Source organism: Polypterus senegalus, chromosome 6 (genome assembly GCF_016835505.1).
Source record: "Polypterus senegalus isolate Bchr_013 chromosome 6, ASM1683550v1, whole genome shotgun sequence".
NCBI lineage: Eukaryota > Metazoa > Chordata > Cladistia > Polypteriformes > Polypteridae > Polypterus > Polypterus senegalus.
The window spans coordinates 21,535,001-21,556,003 of record NC_053159.1 but is presented as its reverse complement, the minus strand read 5'-3'; the positions used below and the strand labels follow the sequence as shown (position 1 = coordinate 21,556,003).

General features: G+C 37.3%; 1 protein-coding gene across 1 annotated transcript in view; it reads left to right on the top strand.

Moving 5' to 3' along the window:
- noc2l (NOC2-like nucleolar associated transcriptional repressor) overlaps positions 1–21,003 on the top strand; it is a 103,835-nt gene that overhangs the window by 63,027 nt on the left and 19,805 nt on the right. The window contains exons 16-17 of the mRNA XM_039755554.1: positions 14,482–14,595; positions 16,814–16,949. Of these exons, the coding sequence (XP_039611488.1) occupies positions 14,482–14,595; positions 16,814–16,949 (250 nt within the window). The remainder of the gene's footprint in view (positions 1–14,481; positions 14,596–16,813; positions 16,950–21,003) is intronic.

The window sequence follows — 21,003 nt, the reverse complement described above, 5'->3', positions numbered from 1 at the left end:
TATTTGTACATCTTGAAGTGGGCACGGAAACAGCTGTTTGCAACGTTTTTGTGCGTATGCACTGTTTATACATGGGGCCCCTGGTTTTTATAACTTATATATTTGCCACCCAGCAATAACATTGAAAGTTGGGTACTGCCATGCCCTCCTCTGCTTTAGGTCGTTGTAGAGTCGCCCATTAGATGCATGGATGTTTTGAATTCCAAATAATTTAAGTTACGATTGAGTCTAATTTCTTAAAAAATTATTTGTTAATGTATATGGGGATGGTTTGAAATTGGAATAACAGCTTGGGAAGGATGGTCATCTTAACAACAACAACATTTATTTCTCGTATAGCACATTTTCCTACAAATAATGCAGCTCAAAGTGCTTTACATGATGAAGAAAGAGAAAAAAGACAAAAAAAATTAAGAATTAAAATTAGGGAACACTAATTAACATAGAATAAAAGTAATGGCCACTGTTGATGCCAAGAGAAGGAGCACATCTAGAAGCAAAGTGAACCCCACAGTATTGGTGTAAAGAAGGTTAAAACTGAGATATGTTGTGAAGATACCGTCCAAATATAATAGACTAATTATATAATCTTAAACAGTCCAAATATAATAAACCAAGTGTATGATGTTAAAGAAACAAAAAAACACCGCAAAAGGCTGGTTACTTAAATAAAGTTTAAGAAAAAGACAACAGCATTAGCCAAGATGTACCCATAAGCTGCCAAAGCCCAAATGTGCATATAATTAATTTTTTCATAAATTTTTCGTAGCATTTCTGTAAATGTTGTAGTAAACTTAGTACTTAAACATTGCTCCAGGTTTTTTATATCCTGATGCAGTTTCTGATTTTTCTCATTTAGTACCTTTATTTTGTTCTTTATTTCACTGTTGTTCTTCTTTGCATCTTGCCTTCTATCATTTATGATCCCTCGAAGCATGGCAATCATAATCTTCCCGAGCTCTGTAGGCAGGGTTGCGAGTTCAGTAGGAGATGATGTGGCAGACTTGCAGGGAGAATTAACTGAAGTTGACAGTGAGGATGAAAAGGCCATACTCCGCTTCAGTGATCCTCCTGGAGTCGACGGATACTCCTTGCCCGCCTCACTCGCAGTTTCACTCTCACCAACAAACATTCTTGTCTGGAGCCGATGCTGCCGTGTCTGGTCCTGGCAGGTCTGTACCTTCATCCCTCTGTTCCAGGTCAGTCTCTGAGAGGCCATACTGTGATCTTGAGGCCAGTTTAGACTTTGATAAGGCTTTAGTCTCTTAAAGGAAAGCTTTAAGAAGCCAATATTGGCTACAAATTACTGTATTTAGCCCAGCTTGGTCAGGGATGAAGGTGTAACACTTAATCCCCAAGAAATTCCATTTATGGATTTACCAGCCGTTAGAACATCAATATATGAAAAGAGATTTTCTTTTTATTATTTTAATCGTTTATATCCATTTATTTAGTTACTTTTTATTCATTTAGCTTTGACTATGTGTGTGTTTGTTTACTTATTCTTTGTGTGTGTACAGTGCATCCGGAAAGTATTCACAGCACATCACTTTTTTCATATTATGTTATGTTACAGCCTTATTCCAAAATGAATTAAATTAATTTTTTCCTCAGAATTCTACACACAACACCCCATAATGACAACGTGAAAAAAGTTTATTAGAGGTTTTTGCAAATTTATTAAAAATAAAAAAACTGAGAAATCACATGTACATAAGTATTCACAGCCTTTGCTCAATACTTTGTCGATGCACCTTTGGCAGCAATTCCAGCCTCAAGTCTTTTTGAATATGATGCCACAAGCTTGGCACACCTATCCTTGGCCAGTTTTGCCCATTCCTCTTTGCAGCACCTCTCAAGCTCCATCAGGTTGGATGGGAAGCATCAGTGCACAGCCATTTTAAGATCTCTCTAGAGATGTTCGGATTCAAGTCTGGGCTCTGGCTGGTCCACTCAAGGACATTCACAGAGTTGTCCTGAAGCCACTCCTTTGATATTCACAGTTGTGAAGAGGCACAGTTTAGGCTCAGAAAAGTGAAGGAGGAAATTATTACTCATTTCTTACTTTCTCTTGCTAATTCTCTTCTTCCAATTTTGTGACTTTTTCTTTGAGTTTATACAGTGTCATCTTGCTCTGGAAAGTGTCTTCCAATATATTGTTCCTGTGTTGCATAAAAAAACAATTTGTCTGATTCCTAATACGTTCGGACAGAGTATACCCCCCTGTTCTTTGAGCATTATCATCAGGAATATCACAGCATTTAACTGCATAGTAAATTGACATAAACTACTCTATTACTTTAGTAACTTTAAAGTTCATACATACTGCTAATTTACATGAAACTTATTTGCACATGAGGGATATTTTCAGAGTTAATGGATGGGTAGGACAGATGTCTCATGAGTATTGAGATTAATAAATAAGTAATGTCATTTTGTAACACTCCCTGTCCTTAGATCCATGAAAGAGCTGTGTGATTTGAGTGGGATGTTTACATAAAGCCCAGTTGATTCAGTCCAACTTGTATGCTGCTGATTTGACTGCCAATTAGTCTGTGTTTGATATATTTTCCTTACATGTCCACTTATAAACTTTCTTTAGCAGATATGTTTAATTGTAGTGTTAACAAAGGCACATATCATTATTTAAGCTGACCTTTTTCCATGTCTGCCCTAATAATTTCAAACTTCCTAAATGTCACCTGTAGTCAAGATATTTTCTTTTTCTGTACAAGGCATTATCATAGGTAGTGCCAGTATTGCCTTATTGATTAATAATGTGCTATCATCTTTCCAGTTGGGTAACAAGAAAGTTGGCTCCTGAAAAGAATGATCTACCCCACCTAATATTCTAAGGCAATTTTAAGATACATTTTATAACCCAAGATTGAAATTTGAATACATTACTCTTATTCAAGGCCAAACAAAAGTGATAGCATGTTGATTCTCCAGTACATAACAGGTTAGTATTATTCTGATTTAATTTGGCTATCTCTGAGAAAGCAAAGTAAAGATGGTTTGCACTACACAGTTTATAAAGGGTTTATTTTTTTGGTGAAATTTGAAAGGATGTCACACACTCTGTTTTGATGTGACTACAACTTTTTCCCAGTCTAAAGGCTATGCTACTGTTGAAGGTGACAAGTCGGCTGCAGAAACGTGGTGGCCTAAGTAAGACCAAATTTTGTTTATTTGAGTGGCATGGTAAAGCTTTGTGAGTGTTATAACAAATATATAAACGTTCACAGTGACTGTGTTGAAATACTTGTGTAGTTTACTGGTGTTTTTCTTATTAGGTTCAGAACTTTTTAATCACCTCACATATATAACAGAAATCTTTGGAATACCATATTTACGACAAAAAAATTCTGAATTTTTATTTTATTTCCATTATTTTTATAATTATATCTAGGAACATTTTCATTAGGGCTTTGGCTGATCCAGGATGGCCACTCCTACAGTATTTTGTGCAGATGTCATGCAATCAAAAATCCCTCAGGCTCTCTGCTACCCTGTCTAGGAAATATGTCTCAGGCCAGCTGAGTTCACTGCATGCAGGCCTCATAATCAAATGCTTGCCACCTGTTTTTAGACATATGCTTCCGTGGGTTAAAGAACAAATAAAACTGTTTGAACTGCCGCATCCCACTGAGCTTCATTTAAAGGGCATCAATTCAAGTGGAAAGCAAGATTAGGTTTTTATATAAAAAAAAAAACACCCAGCAGATGTAAATGTGGGCAGGATAGTAGCCCAGATTGGCTTGCAAGTATTATCCAGGTTATGTTCAGTTCTGCCAGCTGTGCCACAGGTTTTTGAAGAATACATTTTTGGTTAGTCCTGTTTTGGAGTGAGAAACAAAATGTTACAAATGCTGTTATAATTGAAATTGAGTTTTGTCTTTTTTTAGATTGTGTTTCTTTGTTTTGCACAGCTGCAAAATGTATTCTGAATCACAAAAAATTAGCTATTTAAAAGCTTGTATGAATACAAGAAATGCAGGTGAGAAGATGCTACTTGACCCAAAGAGGAAGTACTTTTTAAAAGCCAGCCATCCATTCATCCACTTTTAAATCCTCTTAATCCAGTAATAGGGTTGTGGGTTATGTATTCCAAGTGCATTTAAAAATATATTGTAAATATTTTGTGTGGTTTAAAACTTCAAAGTTGTGCCAGATCTCTGTTACAAACAGAACAGCTCCATATCTGTAGAGAGCTTCAAAAGTAAACCGAGATTTGTGCCTTACGCTTATCTACATTTAACTATTTACCTATACAGAAACACTATCTTCTAACATTAAATTGTGCACTTCCGTCTTTATTCAACTAGAACATTACCTGCTAGCCTCGTCTGATGATTAATTATAAGCTTTATTCTCGTAGATCTTTTAATTTTAATTGGTCCTGGATTTATTATCCAAACCAATTATTATTCCATTGTGTAGATTTACATGAAAATGAGCTTGTGCCAAATTAAAAAGGTCAACTGTTCCCTGTTTTAATGCTTATAGATTGTTGCTCACAACTTGATTATTTTTTTTTTGTATTAGATCAGAACATTTCATTTGAATTGTTCATTTAATTGGGTATTTTGACTTTGTCGTTTTTTAAGATCATCATAAAAGTCACAATATTTTTCCCAAGTCTTAGTTTAGAAATAGATTTAAATAAATATAGTTAAATCTTCTTGATATAAAACCAGCTGTAATAAAAATGGCAGTTGTTTTGAGCAAGTTCTGCTACCATCTAGAAATTGTGGTCATTGTTAAAGAATAGTGGTTTGATATCAAAGGCCATATCCTAGTCTCGAATTGACTTTATAACTTAAACTTGAATCTTTGTTGCACTTTTCCTTCTGTAATGGGTTGGCTGTGGCATTTTGGAGTGAACATTTAACATAAGCCAAACAGCAAGATTCACAACACTCTTTGGGTGAACCTGGATAAACATTTTCTTTACAGACAAGGTTAGTACCATTAAAGAGCATCTGATATTATGCCCAGTGCGAAAGGAGTCCTCTTTGAAGATTGGCCAGCTTTGGGAGAGATTAAAAACCAAAAATTAACAATGATTTGTCCATGAACTGAAATTAATTTCCAGCAAACATTAACTGTATTACCATAGATCCCGGAATACAGGCCGACCCGGTATATTAGCCGAACCACTTCTCTACCTACTAAATTACATGTATTTGCCGATGACCGGTATTTAAGCCGACCCCCTTCTCGAAGCAAAATTTTCTAAATTTCCTTAAAAGTGTCTCTTCGGGTATATTTATAATGTCTATCAGCGAGAATTTGAGACTGCCGGCATTTTTGATATATAATATAATGTGCATAATTTACCAAAACACCAATAATTTTTCTAATGTACTAACCAAAAGTTATAAAAGTGCCTAGCCTACTTCGATTAAGCTAAGAGCATGGCGGCACGCATGGTCGCAGCGGCTCAGGGCTCTCCTTTTCAGTGCACTTTTTGTTGTTTTGTACTTTTTTGTCCTTGTTTGTGCACGATCGGTTTGGCGAACATCCGCTACACCATTCAGAACCTTATAGACATCGGTGTCCAGAGCTAGACATGTGTTTTGAGTGTTTTTCATCACACGCACAACATCCCAGACAACATAGCGAGACCAGCGGGCTCTCCGTGGATTGTTGTCGGGTCTAGGAGACAACACAGACGGAGGAGGGAAAGAAAGCAGAAGTGGGGCCGCAGATCCGGCGTTATGCTAAAGCTAAAAAACAACCATACAAGCCCTATACAGAACTTTTTTCTGCACTGAAGGAGCTGCTTTTAATCTCATTGTAGATGCGTGTAGTGACAATAAAAGGCATTCTATTCTAGAAACAATTTCATACTGTACTCACCATTTAATTTGACATCTTTGGGCTGCAGTAAGGGAGGAGATATTTCCACACAACGTCCATCTTCGTTTCGATTACGATCGCTTACTTTTACCTTCTCTTCCTTCCTTAGCAATTATGTGTCTTGCTTGCTTGGTCTTACTGAATTATATATATAGGTAGATCACTGCAATGACGGAAATTACATCCACAAACACATGTATCTGGGCTCCAACTGACGCTACTAACGATCGCGGTTGTTTGTTTACAATCGCGCAAGTGGATACACGTGACCGCATCCGTTTCGTAACGCAAGATGTTGATCGTAAATCAAAACAAAAAATTTCATTTTAAACTTACAGATAATTTATTAATTTTATTAATAAAATCAACAACTAAAACACTTTTTTGAATAAATTCTTTATTTAATTTGAAGTACCGGCATGCAAAGTTACTTCTTCATCTGAACGATGGCTCTGTGGTTTCGTCATTATTTACTTCCGTATTCATCGGCAAAACCGGCATTGCGCTGGAAATCTTGAATCTGAAACGATACTCGTTGTATAAACCGACCCCCAAACTCCAAGCCAAAAATCTAGGACGAAATTCTCAGCTTATATAACGGGATCTACGGTAGTTTCTAAAATGTACCTAGTCCTGTATTTTGTTTGTAATCAAACCATTTATTAGTGCCATTGGTAATGACACAGACAGCACAAGTATTTACTTCAAAAGTTACTAGTTTATGTTGCCAACAACATGTACAACAGTGACAAAAAATATAGCACTTATACAAACAGCCATACTTCCATCCACAAATTCACCCTGCTTCTTGTCCAGTAGTGGTCTAGGTTCCCACTTTGCTTTCCTCTAAAGATAGGCAGTACCCATGCTGAAAGTAGTTATCAGTCCTCTCTTCAGAAGGCATCATCACTACTCTCACTAATGTGAGACACTAGCCCTTTTCAGGGATACATTTGAATTACAAGGGTGGTACCCAAGCTTCTTGTAAATGTTAAAAAAACAAAAAAAATCTCCCCAGTGACTGATCCAAAAGTAATGTCTTTAGACAGTACTTGTATCTCAACAAGGGAAAATCCACAGTTAAGAGTAATGAAGGCAAAGACACGGAGTACTAACATCCCCAAAAAACAAACAGCCTAGACATCTTCAAGGACAGTTTTAACAGTCGAGACACCACATTGGACCAGGAGCCACCTGGCATTATGCATACTCACTGGCTCTCTTTTAGGTAGATAGGTGGTTTTGCGTAGAGTTTTCCTTTTCGACCCTTAACTTCTCTAAACTCGGTCACTCTTTACTACTGTACACTGTGAAATCTGCAAAAGCACAAAAAATTGTTTTTTTTAAATAACACTTATCAATAGTTTCTCTTATTCTCCCATTCAGCCTGACTTCCATCTCATCCAACCAGCAGCTAGACACTTCTGTCCACAGATATAATTTAGTGACAGCGAGGAATAATACTTTGTAGCAAGCCAGCCTAGTAGCGAGAATGCCCAACCCAAGGACAATGGAAATGAGGTAACCAAGTCTAACACAAAGCTTCCTTTAATCAGCTAGGTTTATTTCCATATAATAAGTAGAAGGCATTTCAAACACATCAGTCAGCATACAGATTAACGGTTTAATTAAATTTATTAAGCATTATGTAAAGTCCCAAAATAGTTATCATTAAGAGTCATGGGTGATAACTGATTAAATGAAATAAGAGTTCTTATATGTAAACTGTTATAAGGAAACAAAATATAAAGTTAAATATAATATATGATGTAATTTTCTAATTTAAATGTGCAAGGTATAAATATCTGGGAGTTCTAGTTAAATAGGTAGGCAGTTTTAATTATATTTTCTCTAGTAGACTACAGTAGAGGTCAATATGAAATGCAGAAAATTCTAGGCACAAAAAATATACGTGTATAAAAGCTGTGTAACAATGAAGGCAGTCCATGCATATTCCTCTCTTAAAATCCAATCTCAGAAAAATCTGCTCCCTCTTTTCTTTTTTACTCTACTTTCTTTTTGTAACCACACAGCAAATTGTTATAAATAAATTTAGATAACTGGAGACTGAAGCGGCAATCTATTACTGTTTATTGGATTTCGAGGTCAGATAATCTTATTTGACCCGATCAATATCCTCGGCGGAAGCCAGTAGAGAGCGTTGGCAAAGATTGTTGATTCATTGCTCTCCCTCCCTTCTCTACTAACATTACCTCTCTTCTCCTCGCCAATCCTGTTCAGCTCAGTTAAGTCTAGATTGCTCATTCTTTTTAGTTTCATATTAAAACTCCATCCAAAATACAATCAGTGACTTGGACAAAGTGAAACAGTTGGAGATATTTTTTTAAAAGCTCATCTGCAAATGTATGTTTGTTGCACATCTGTAAATTTTGCTGTATCTAGACAGCATGTAGCCTTAGTTATTTTAGGATTTTTTGCCAATTTAATGCTTAGTAACTTACAAATCACAAATGCACAATGCAATTCTATTCATCCATTATCCAACCTGCTATACCCTAACTGCAGGGTCACGGGGGTCTGCTGAAGCCAATCCCAGCCTACACAGGCTGCAAGGCAGGAAACAAACCCCGGGCAGGGTGCCAGCCCACCACAGCGCAATGCAAATATTTTACATATCTCTATACTATAACCAAAGGCTGGAAACTATGGTACTTCCTTTGGGTCACAACAAAATTCTGTTTATGGAGTGGAATCAGCAGCCTTGTAATATATAATTGAATGTTTGTTCCACTGTTCTTACCTGCACTGGTACATTATTACTGTACAACAGTGCAGAATATATAAATAAAATAAGTTAAGGTGGGTTATAAAGAAAAGTCTGTTTCCATTTTATTGATAATTGCCTAAGAAAAGCATTGCATATTGAAAACACAGTCAGATGGTGACATGCTGAAGTGGCGAGTTAACTGCTTGCAGGAAGGTGTGATATGGGTTTGGTCATCAGACACTACAGCAACAAGGCTTCCACTTATTTGAACATCAGGCAGAGTAAGAGAATTTAAAATATATATATAATACAGACCACAAAACCGTTGGTGTTTATCAATACAGTGTTAAAGCCAGGTACTCCAGCTTTCTCCCACTCTTCAAAAACATGTAGTTTCTAATTGCTGGTTGCTAAATGAGCCCCTGGTGTGTGTGTGTGTGTGTGTTCATCCTGCGATGGACTGGCACCCTATCCAGGTGTTTTGCTTTGCACCTGGTGACTGTTGGGATAGGCTACAGCTGCCCTACGACACCTGCCCTGGTTAAGCTGGTTAGGTAAGTACATCTCTAGATGGACAGTATTTGCATTGCAAAAATAGTCCACTAATCAAGCTCTTTTGAATAACAATAATTCATGTTAATATTTCTAAATTTTCTACATCTTTTTTATTTTCGTTTTCTAAGTCACATATATTTTTACAGTCCAGTCTGTTTTTATTATTTTGTCATATTATTGATTGATGCATTATTGTAGTTGTTAAAATCGTTAGATGTGTGAGAGAGATTCCCTTAAGGGCAGTAAAGGTTTTCGTGCCACTTGTCAAGATAGTGTTTTAAATGGTTGCCAAGTCATCTGTTACCATTTGTTTGGACTTCTTTGTCTATCAAGACATTCACATTAATTTACTTATTTAATTCTTTTACAAATGGTGGACTTTATATACTGCTTTCCTAGTCTAATTTTTCTATTGCAGGGTTGTGCTGTATTAGGGTCATGGCAAGAATCACTACGGGACAGAACACCAGTTCATTGCACATGCTGTATGCCCAAACTCGCTCATTCCCTCATAATTGAACAATTAATACTTCCAAAACAGAATCACTTTGTATATACAGGTAAAATTACGTTATAATGAATATCTTTACAACAACAATTTCATTACAATGAAGTATTTTTATGGTCCCGACAGTTTCCCCATATGACAGAGTCTATAGAAATCTCATTACTACGAAGGAAATACATTCAGCAGATACTTTCATTACAACATAGTGCCCAAAAGACCTTGACATGCCTGAATGACTCATCCACAGAGCAGTTAGTTCTGTGGTCGCAGCTCAGTTGTGCACAATAATCCCCAAACAGAAACATTGGGGTTTTTTTGCCTCGTACTATTTTTTAGCTGTTTGTTTTCTTTGGTTTTCAGTGATACCTTTTGCTTATTGCTTGTCAACATTTAAAAACCAACCATTGGAATTTAACTCCTTGTTCATTGTTTCGCCATTGACACTGTCAAATTTCTTAAAAGACCGAGCAAAAAAATCTTGGGTGGCAAATCTTGGGCTTCAGCTCAAACGTATGCGAACTACTGCATTTGAAGACATCGAAAAATCAGTTTTTATGTGGTTCAGTGATGTTTGTTCAAGAAACATTCCTATTAGTGTGCCACTCATTCAGAAAAAAGCAAAGTCACTATTGTGAGGTTTCTAAATTCTCTTGGGACCTCACCCAACAGGACAACACGCTGAAGAGCATCCCGAAGTGCGATCACCGCGTCCGTGGAAGACTGTTTATCCGTTGTCAGGGCAACAGCAGGCTCGCATTGCTACTGCAGCTCGCCACCAAAGCAAACAGAAAAGATCTCAATGGGTGATTCAGGGAACAATACAGTATTACTTGGCCACTAACCTAACCACAACCCTGCCTTGACTGCTGTATCTGTGTATAGGAGAATGGTAGATCCCGCTACAATAAATAACCGTGCTGTTCCTGTTCCAAGCTGAAAAAAGCTGGTTTTGCTAAAGTATTGAGACTCAGCCTCGTGTTTTGGGGTGCAAGACAGGGACTTATAGCGCGACCACAATATTTTCGGATTAGTACCAAGGAGTTACAGCAGCCTCCTGTTGCCATCAAAGAACCAAGTTTCCAAGGTATCCCCTGTCTGTTCTCATAAAGGAACTTCTTCCCACATGCTCCTACTTAATGCTATGCAGCTTCAAGGCCGCCCATCCCTCTCTCTAAAGAGAGGGTGAGACACATTTGGCATCTAAATGTATCTTCGTCCTCATTGTAGAACATGTTGCTGAAGTAATAATGACAGCTTATTTGTCTAAATTCTGGGAAAAATCTTATTCATTTGATTCACTCTCAATATAATATAATACAATATGAGTTCTTTCATGAAATTAATGAAATTTTCATGAAGTCTCCCATAAATACTGCTGTTTTTTTTTAATATAGGGTGAGCCAAACTAAAGTACCATATTTCTCAAGGTCATTGTGCAAAGTAGAGGCAATCGAGTCGGTTGGAGTTGGGGTCCTTTGATAGATGATCCTTTGTAGCTTTCAGTCGGCAACATGCCTTGGTCCGGTGCGCACCATGCTTTCGATGTCGAAGCATTTTTCAAAAAGCAATCCATCATCACTATGCAACGTGCCTTCTGAACTTACTTTAGCATTCCTCCTATCGGTAACGCCCCAAATCGGAAAACAGTTCTTCAGAGGGTGGCTAAATATAGACAGACGGGTACAACATTGAACAGAAAATCTCCACGCTGTCCTCAGACTGTACGAACACTTGAAAACATCCAAGGGCATCAATTTTGCAGTCTCCTAGACGTTCAGCATGTAAGCATGCTTCTGCCTTAGGCATTTCCAACACATCTTTGAGGAGGATTTTGCATGAGGACCTTAATTTCCATCCATACAAAATGATAATAGTGCAGGATCTCACTGAGAGAGACTGGGAGAGCCATAGAAATTTGTGTGCGAACATTCTGCAAACCGTTCATCAAGATGCCATCGTCACGTGCAACGATGAGGCACATTTCCATTTGATTGGTTGTGTAAATAAGCAAAACTTTCGGTATTGGGCTGAAACTAACCCTCGTGAACTTCATCAGAAACCCCTGCACAGTGATTGTGTTACAGTTTGGTGCGCTGTTGCAGAATTTGGCATTGTCTGCCCTTACTTTTTTGAAGGAAGGGGGAGCAATGGTCACTGTCACTTCAGAATGTTGCATTGAAATGCTAGAGAACTTGTTGCAGCCCTAACTGGTAAGAAATGAATGTGGTGGGTGCCTGGTTTCAATAGGACAGAGCAACAGCTCATACGGCATGGAGATCCATACAAGTTTTACGGGAGATGTTTTCGGGGAAGTTGATCTCCCTGTGTGGTGATGTCGGGTGGCCTTCACATTCGCCTGATCTCGCTCCGTGCGATTTCTTCTTGTGGGGCTGTCTCAAGTCAAAGGTATACACACACTGACCTCAAAACCTTGAAGCCCTCAAGGATGCTATTCGCAACAAAATCGACGCTATTGTGAACGTTCAAAAAATTGTCCTGATGAGTTTATCACTAATGATGGCCACCACCTTAAAGAAATCATTTTTAAAATGCAGTAAAAAAATCAATTTTGTATACCCTTTCTTGTGTCATAAGGAAATTTATTTTATCTTGTAGCATTTTTGTTGAATAAGTGTTTTAAAATGTGTTACTTATTTTTGGTTCACCCTGTATATATAATTCATTAGTATACAAATAAGGGAGCATGCTGCAACAAATCTTTTTATATCCATGGGCACTTAAACAACAATATATATAAAATTGTATTTCTTACAATAAGAGAGCATATTATGTCATTTTTCTATTAATACACTACAGGATTCTGATTTTCTACCGAAGAATAAAATGTTGATTCTTAACAAGTAATCCACCAAAACATGCCTAATATACTTCTTATATTGACTTTAACTTAGAGGATACATAATTACACAAAGAAAAGCAGGATGTCATCCCACGCATTATTATGAAGACTTTCTGAACAACTGCAGCAGGAAAATAACAGTCTTGGCTTGGACACTGCCTTTGTGGCTTTTGCACATGTTCCCTGTATTCATGTGTTTTTTCTTTTTTTTTCCCCCCTTCCAGATCCCCCAAGTATGTGCAGGTTATGTTAATTTGCAGCTTTACACTGGCAAAGTATGAATGAATGTATGTTTGTGTTAGTTTGCCCTTGGATAAATTTACAATTGGTCTAGGGTTGACTTTTACCTTGAACACGATTTGCTGGTACTGCAAACTTAAACTGGGTAATCAGTCGAAAATTTATGGATAATACAAGAAAACTGATGTCTTTCTTGAAAAGGTTCACAAAGCTGACAATAGTTAACGTTACCAAGCCTGTGGTTTTACAGACAACATGAAATGTCATTAGCTTCTACCAATGTAGATAAAGTCCTGAAAAACAAATTTTAAAATGGTACAGTATCAGCATTTCGTTAATTTTAGTACTTTGAATTGTGTGTTATTTTTCAAACACCTTGCCTTCAACTGTTCATTAGCCTGGAAGCACCAACTTTGTTTGATGGAATATACGTATTACAGCTAGTTTAATTCACCACAGGGGGAGCTCGCATTCTTACAATGTATATAGTAATATAAACCCAGTGGAGACTTTTTGTACTGATCTGCGTAGCGTGGCAAGGCAGGGAGGCACGTAATTGTGCGGCCGAACAGGGAGTTATCAATTATTTGCTTCTCTACCATTTTGGAACCAATACAGAGGTCTGAAAGCCTTTAGACCTTAATGTATATTTCCAACTATGAAGATTTCTGCTAGCTATGTTATGGAGTTTGGTACTGTGCATTTTGCTGGTCTGCAGATTCTCCTAGAGACGAAAAAAATGCTAGTAAATGTACTGCAAATTTCAGGGAATGTATTCCTCCCATAGTGAAGCATTTTGATTAACAATATCCCCAACCATTCACAGGGCATGAGTGGTCAATGACTAGTTTGAAAAGTGTGATGATAATGCAAACCTGTCACAGAGTCATTACAATCCAGATTTTTTTACTCACTTTTACTTCAATAAGTTCCAGAGCATTGCCTGAGACCATGTTTTTACCTGTTTCCTCAAAACACTAAATTTATTGACATTCTTATGAAAAAGTGGTATTTCCTTCCATAATTGCAGATGTATAAAGTACCTATCCTAAAGAGCATCTGACAGCTTGTAGTTGCTCAACACTCTTAAAATAGTTTACATAGCTGTTTACTTTTTTCACTTTCCTTTTAACATTTTGGAAAACTGGAGTAGCTGTGTTGAGTACATGCATTCAGTTGTAGAGTGAATGTTCAGATTACAATAAATTACAAAGAGTCTTAAGAACTTAACTCCTGTCTGTGGGGTTATGAGATACAATTTGGAACCTCTACATAACCATACAATGGATTTTAAGTACATAGTAGACGTGTTTCCATAACCCATCAGTAGGACCTGTGGTTATTGTATGACTTTGTTAGTGGTGTAGGATTAAATTTGTAAGTTGGTATTTTATAGCCCAAATTCTAGACCTAAACAGACATCAGCTGGAACAAGTTATAAGGCTAAAGGTTTGATTTGCTCCATATATCAATACCAACAAATTCCTTTCAAGACATTGGATCTTGTCAACAATCCCCAATAATCAAACCCCCTATCCCTGAGATTTTGCTTGTGCAGTGTATTAACGTTGGTAGTGATATTGCAAGTTGTAATGTTCTATTCTTTTTGTAAAACTGGTTACTGTTTTACTCAATTTTTTTCATTCTCAATATGTTGTGTATTATTTTATTTCTCAAGATCTGAAAGAAAAAATACATGAATAAAACCTCATCTTAATTTTATAGGACACCTGGGAGAAGGAGACTGAGATGGAAGGCACACCTTTAACCAAGTATTACAGTCACTGGAAGAAGTTGAGAGAAAAGGAGATTCAATTGGAGATTTCTGGCAAGGAGCGGGTAATTTTCAGTTATGATATTTTTTTATTGGGGAGTGTGAGGCCTGTTCATATGACCATTATAAGAAGCAAAGTGTAATACAGACTTCAAAGCATAGAGAAGTCCATAATGAAGTAAATTGTGGTACTAAACGTTCGACCTCTCACACTGTCCACACTATGCACCTTACTTGCCATGTCCATGTAAAGATTAAATCAACAGGAAAGTAAAACTCAAGTATGGTTCTGAGGGGCCACAATAGGTATAAGTTTTCATTAGGATTAATTCCTACTTTTATCTGAACCCACCTATCTTAATTAATCATGCAGTCCTGACATTCCCAAAGAGGAGGCGGTCACGCTTATTTGATATATACCATTGTATTTTTTTTTCACTAAGAGATTAATGCGTTTTGATCTGTTACTTTGAAATGTTTTGGATATCTTTACTGTTCCTTACTAATAAGCTTCTAAACTGATATGAAACTGCTCCTTTTCCACATATGTTGTCATTTGTATGTGTATTTGCTCCACTTTTTGTAAATTGTAGTTATTTGACTACAATAAAGAGGGCAGGTTCCAAAGAATATTGTCTAAAATTAGACGATAAAAATGAAAAGAAAAGAAAGCTGAGTATTTAAAAATATTTTTCAAAATCTATTAATGTAAAAGATTAATAGTTTTAATAGAAACAACAGAAAGTTTTTTAACAAAATGTCATTTTCCAGTCAAAAGTCATTTTGCAGCTGCAAAGCCTTGGGGGGTCAAAAAAAAGAAACATTTTGATCTGGTCTCATTTTAAGGTTTTCTGTCTGCTGATATGTTCATTGTAGTCTAATAGTTCATATTCCTCCAGCTGTGGAGGTAATCATAGTCTCTACTTTGTACATTTGTAGATGAAAAGCATCTGTGATAACATCATAGCAATTGAGAAGGTTGCATCTTAAGTATGGGATTCAAACATATATCAAGGCAGTTGTGCTCTTGAGCTCTGCTAATAATCCCATAGACAGAACCAGTTGTCATTGTCTCAAAACCATATAGCAAAACAGGAAGCGCTAGGAATATGGTTGGTAAACTGTAAATAATATTGAAAAAATAATTGGTGTGTCTAAATTTAGAATAGTTTATAGTTTAAAGCTAGAAGATATTGCTGGTATAAAATACTTTTATACAAAAATTTTGTACTGCACTGACAATAATTAAATGACTTGCCCATTGTCATACAGTGTCCGTTGTGGGTTCAAATCCCATGACTAACATTTTTATGACCATGATCAAGTCACTTCACCTGAACAGGAAGAACTAAAGAAATGTAACAAATTATATCACTCAAATGTTTGTATGTCGCTTAGATAAAGGCGTCAGCCTAATAACAATAATAATTCATGCAACAGGCTTTTAACACTGTAGTGTATGCACAGATGCAGTTAAACATTTGCTTTTCAGTGTGTAGTGTTTTTTCTTATTTAGTTATTTGATCAAATTGATACATGCTTTTCAATATTAATATGTAGAGGTCAGGAAATAAATAGCTCCTAAAATGTACAGTCCAGCATTGTTTGTTGATCACATGTATCCTCAAAGGTCACAAAAGGTGGAATAAGTAAGAACAAATCATACACATCAAGAGACCCACTAGGTTTGTTTGACACCTCTCCTCTCCCCTACCTTTGAATGCTAGAACAGAATTAGAAACATAGGGAGGATTTTTCCATCCTTTTGAGTTTGCACAGGTCAAGTGGCGGGGGGCTAAAGGTTAAGTTTTCCAAAGCAGCTTTGTATTTGCTTGATCACAGCGTGGCAGCTGAGCAAATGGAACTGATGAAGGACCTTTCCACCCCACTCCTTACAACAGCAAAAAAATAACTATTCAGGTATATCTGGTAGTCCTAAAATCGTTGGCTTTTTGGGCTTATGTTTAAGGTCAAATTATTCCTTGCTAGTGTGGATCATGCATTACAGAAATAGATCTATGTTGTCTTGATGTAAGTTGCATTATCCATTCTGAGACACAACAAGACAGCAAGAACTCTTGGATCATTGAGCAACGCCAGCTTCTGTTCCCCTAGAGCTAAGCTGACTCTTGGTGAGTAGCACACAAATCCTGTCATTTTAAAGTGTGCTCTCTCAGAGGTGTAAAGATTGTTCATTAGCCAGTGAATTTCATTCACCAGGAATGCTGGGAGTGTATGTTTTTTGTTAAGCATATTGAAATAAATTACTTTCTCTTTTCCAAGATGGAAGACTTAAACTTGCCTGAAATCAAACGTAAGAAGCTTACAGAAAGAAAAGAAGCAGACAAAAAAGAATTTAAGGATCTCTTTGATTCAGATAACAGCTCAGACGATGAAAATGGTGTAATTAGAGTTAAAGGTAAGTTTTTTTTTTTTCCTGTTTTACCACTTTCACATCCGTACATTATCTATCATGCTACTGAAAACTGTACAGTTGACTGTGATACCTTGTTTATCTCACTTTGGTCATAAGATGATGGGGCACAGGCATAATTTGAATACCTATGGATAAAACTTGCGATTATGGATGTCACAAGAGTTGGTACCAAGTTGATACCACAATTACAAAAATGTTAACAGTTCTTGCTTTTTCTCATATGAGACTGCGGTAGATAAATTACTTTGGAAGGCACGGTAACATGTGAAAAATGGCATTGTCATTTAGTTAGAAAACACAACATCAATTCTTAGATAATCGATATGTCATCAGTCAAGTGAATCACAGGTGGACAGGAATGACAACATTGCCCTGTCATACAAAAAAATATAAATATTAATTCCCTCTATGGTGTTTGTGTATAGTGAGGCTGCATAATATGCAACCTTTGGTTTCAATTAAATGAGAAGAATAGATTAATAAAGGTTTGTTTGTTGCATACAAATAGTAGTAGTAGTTTTACAATTAAAATACAGAATAACATAAATGTATTACTGTATTGATTAAAAGCACTGATAATATACTCCAGAGCAAAATTGAATGAAACATCAGTAAGTAGAGCAGGCAGGCCTTTCTATTTGAAGTTGAGTACTTTTTGGTGGTGCTTAGACTAAATGCTTCACCAGATCTACCCTGTGCCCAAAAATTCATAGACCAAAAATAACAGTAATATTAAGAAAATAGTCTACCCTTGTATGATTAATTCTTCAAAACCACTTGAGTTCATGATGCCTTTTGGAGCATTGCTTGTTGATCTACGCAGCCTTTGTCTTCTTGGGTAGGCCATAGAATAGCATTTTTGATCTATCCTTATTGTATGCCCTCACCGCATTGCAAACACTTTTTCTGCATGTGGTGTTCATTCTCTGAAGTCCTACTAAAGCTAGGCTGCAGTCTGTGAAGCAAGTTCTTGCTCTAGCCGTTGGCTTTCACAGGAAGTTCATTCCATTTATAGGCTTGGATCCCTTTGGGAGATTATAATTCAAAACAGTTGGCACAGAAAGATCTCTGTGCCTTGTGCTATGGTTCTCCTATACCAGATTTAATGGTGTTGATTTCCTTCCATCCCTGATCCATAACAGCTTCTCTTTTAGGCAGCTTCCTGCACTCCAGTAAGTGGCATTCTGATCAAATTGTTGTCATAGATACCATGGGGCAAAAAAAAAAAAAGAAGGAAGGGAGTGACAGAGTAGGGAAGCAGACAGTTGTTTTTCCATTCTCTGTTTACCAATTAACCCATCCGTCTGTCCTGTTTTCATGCGGGTTTGGGCATTCGTTACTTTTCAACCACTGTCCAGACCCCTGTCTAATTGAGAACAAGCAACCGTCACTCGGAAGACTTCCAGCAATGCTCTGAAAACAATTAAGGCTTTCATGTTGCTGTCGCCTGGTGAGAACTTACGGAACTGGTCTTTTGGGCTGCGTTGTTTGTGGGGGAGGCAGCTAATAACTAAAAGATTCTGTGGCATGAGGTTTAGGGGAGGCTGCAAGGCAATGATGGGCAGGGCGGATGAATTTGTCTAGCAGTGATGCAGAAGGCAGAGTTTCAGCTGCTTTAAATCTGGGGAATGCAATGCCTGGTTTTGTTTCTCAAAAGCTGAGCCACAGGTCTTAAAAAATTAAATGATTTGGAGTTTTCAGTTGTGCTTTGTTTATTCAGACCTAACATTGTTACTTCCTACATGTAATATTTTTACTCACATTAAATTTCATCTTCTGCAAATCTGCCCAAGCCGGTATGCTTTCCAAGATCCATTTATCTTGGTATCATGTGCAAACTTAACCAGTTTGTTACTTATATTCCTATCCATATATATATATATATATAAAATGTGTTTGTGTGTGTATGTGTGTATATATCTCTCTATTATAAAAACAAAATCCTGGCGATAAACAGTAGGGCGACGATACTTGATCTTTACGTTAAGATCATGGAAGACACTTAAAAGACCCGCGAGGCTAAAAAGATTGGCCGCGGAGCGTCTTGTGGGGACCTTAACCATGAGACTTTGTGCCAAGAGATTGACCCAGGACCGTCTTGTGATGATGTAGAACCTGAGATTCCTGCAAGACACATCCTACTTACAAATAAATAAGCGTAAGGGCAGCCAACAACACACTCAGTCGTGTTTTGGCTTGGAGCACACACAGATCCAGGGCTCTCAGCGCATATAAAGTGTATAAGGACAATACGTTATAATCCGGTAGGCTCCTTCTGATAACGACTTGGGACCCATAGCGACCAGGGCACCTATGCTGGGGAATACACTCTCCCGAGTCCCGCGGCAAGTCATCCTCTTTCCAGTCAATCCTGCTTTATGATCACTCAGTGGGAGTGCCCACTAGTGCCCATATATATACTGCGCCCTCCACAATTATTGGCACCCCTGGTTAAGATGTGTTCTTAGGATTCTAATAAATTCTTTTCTATTCCCAAAAAATATAGACTCACAACACAAAAAATAGAAAAAGCCAACCTTTAATAGAAGTACATTTATTCACTGGGAAATAAATCCCACATTAAGAAATAAGTTTTTTACATGAAATCATGTGTGCCACAATTATTAGCACCCCTGCTATTAATATTTCATACAACCCCCTTTTTCCAATAAGACAGCACTTAATCTTGTCCCATAACATTTCACAAGGTTGGAGAATAATGTACAGAGACATGGATTTTTGACCATTCCTTTTTGCACAATCTTTGTAGATCGTCCAGAGTCCTGGGTCCTCTCTTATGCACTTCCCTCTTCAGCTTATCCCACGGATTTTCAATGGGGTTGAGGTCTGGGGACTGAGATGGCCTAGGGAGGAGCTTGACTTTTGTGTCTGCTGGGCCATTTTTGTGTAGATTTTGCCATGTGTTTAGGGTCATTATCGTGCTGGAAGACCCAATGACGACCCATCTTCAGCTTTCTGGCAGAGGCCACCAGATTTTGATTTAAAATATCCTGGTATTTCAAGGAGTTCATGATGCTATGCATCCTAACAAGGTTCCCAGGGCCTTTGGAAGAGAAACAGCCGCACAGATCCTCCATCATACTTTACAGTGGGCATGAGGTGCTTTTCCGCATACTCATTCTTGGATTCATGCCAGACCCACTTAGAATGTTTGTTGCTAAAAAGCTCAATTTTAGTCTCATCTTACCAAAGCACACGGTCTCAGTTGAAGCCCCAGCACCGCTTAGCAAACTCCAGACGTTTGTTTGTGATTGTAGACAAGAAAAGACTTTTTCCTTGCATGCCTCCCAAACAGCTAGTTGTCATGGAGATAGCATCTTATGGTTGTCATGGAGACTTTGTGACCCCCAAGATAACCATTCTTTGGTGCAGTTCTCTAACAGTGAGCTTTGGAGAATTTTTTTACTTCTCTTGCCATCCTCTTCATTGTGCATTGTGGCAAGATAAACTTGGATCCTCGTCCAGCCTTGTATGCCACTGTTCCTGTAGTTTTACACTTCTTCATTATTCCTCTGACTATAGATACAGGAAGGTTTAGGCAAGGAGCTATTTTCTTGTAGCCAATACCTGACACTTGTAGGTCGACTCACATCTGCCTTACTTGGATGGCATGTTCTCTTGTCTTTCCCATGTTGAAGAGTGGCTAAGAGCAATAGGACTCTGTCATGTCATATTTATACCCCAGGGACAAAGGATGTCATTAATTACAATTTAAAAGTTCCAATTCACTCTGATTAGCTTTAAAAAATAAACTAGAAATTACACAAACGCTTCAATTACATTTATTTTATAGTAATTGTTAGGGCTGCCAATAATTGTGACACAAATGATTTAATGTAAAAAATGTATTTCTTAATATGGGATTTTTTTTCCCAATGAATAAATGTACTTCAATTAAAGGTTGGATTTTCCTCCTTTTTTTTGTGTTGGGAGCCTATATTTTGCCAATAATTGTGGAGGGCACTGTGTATATATGTGTGTGTATATATATATATATATATATATGTATATATAT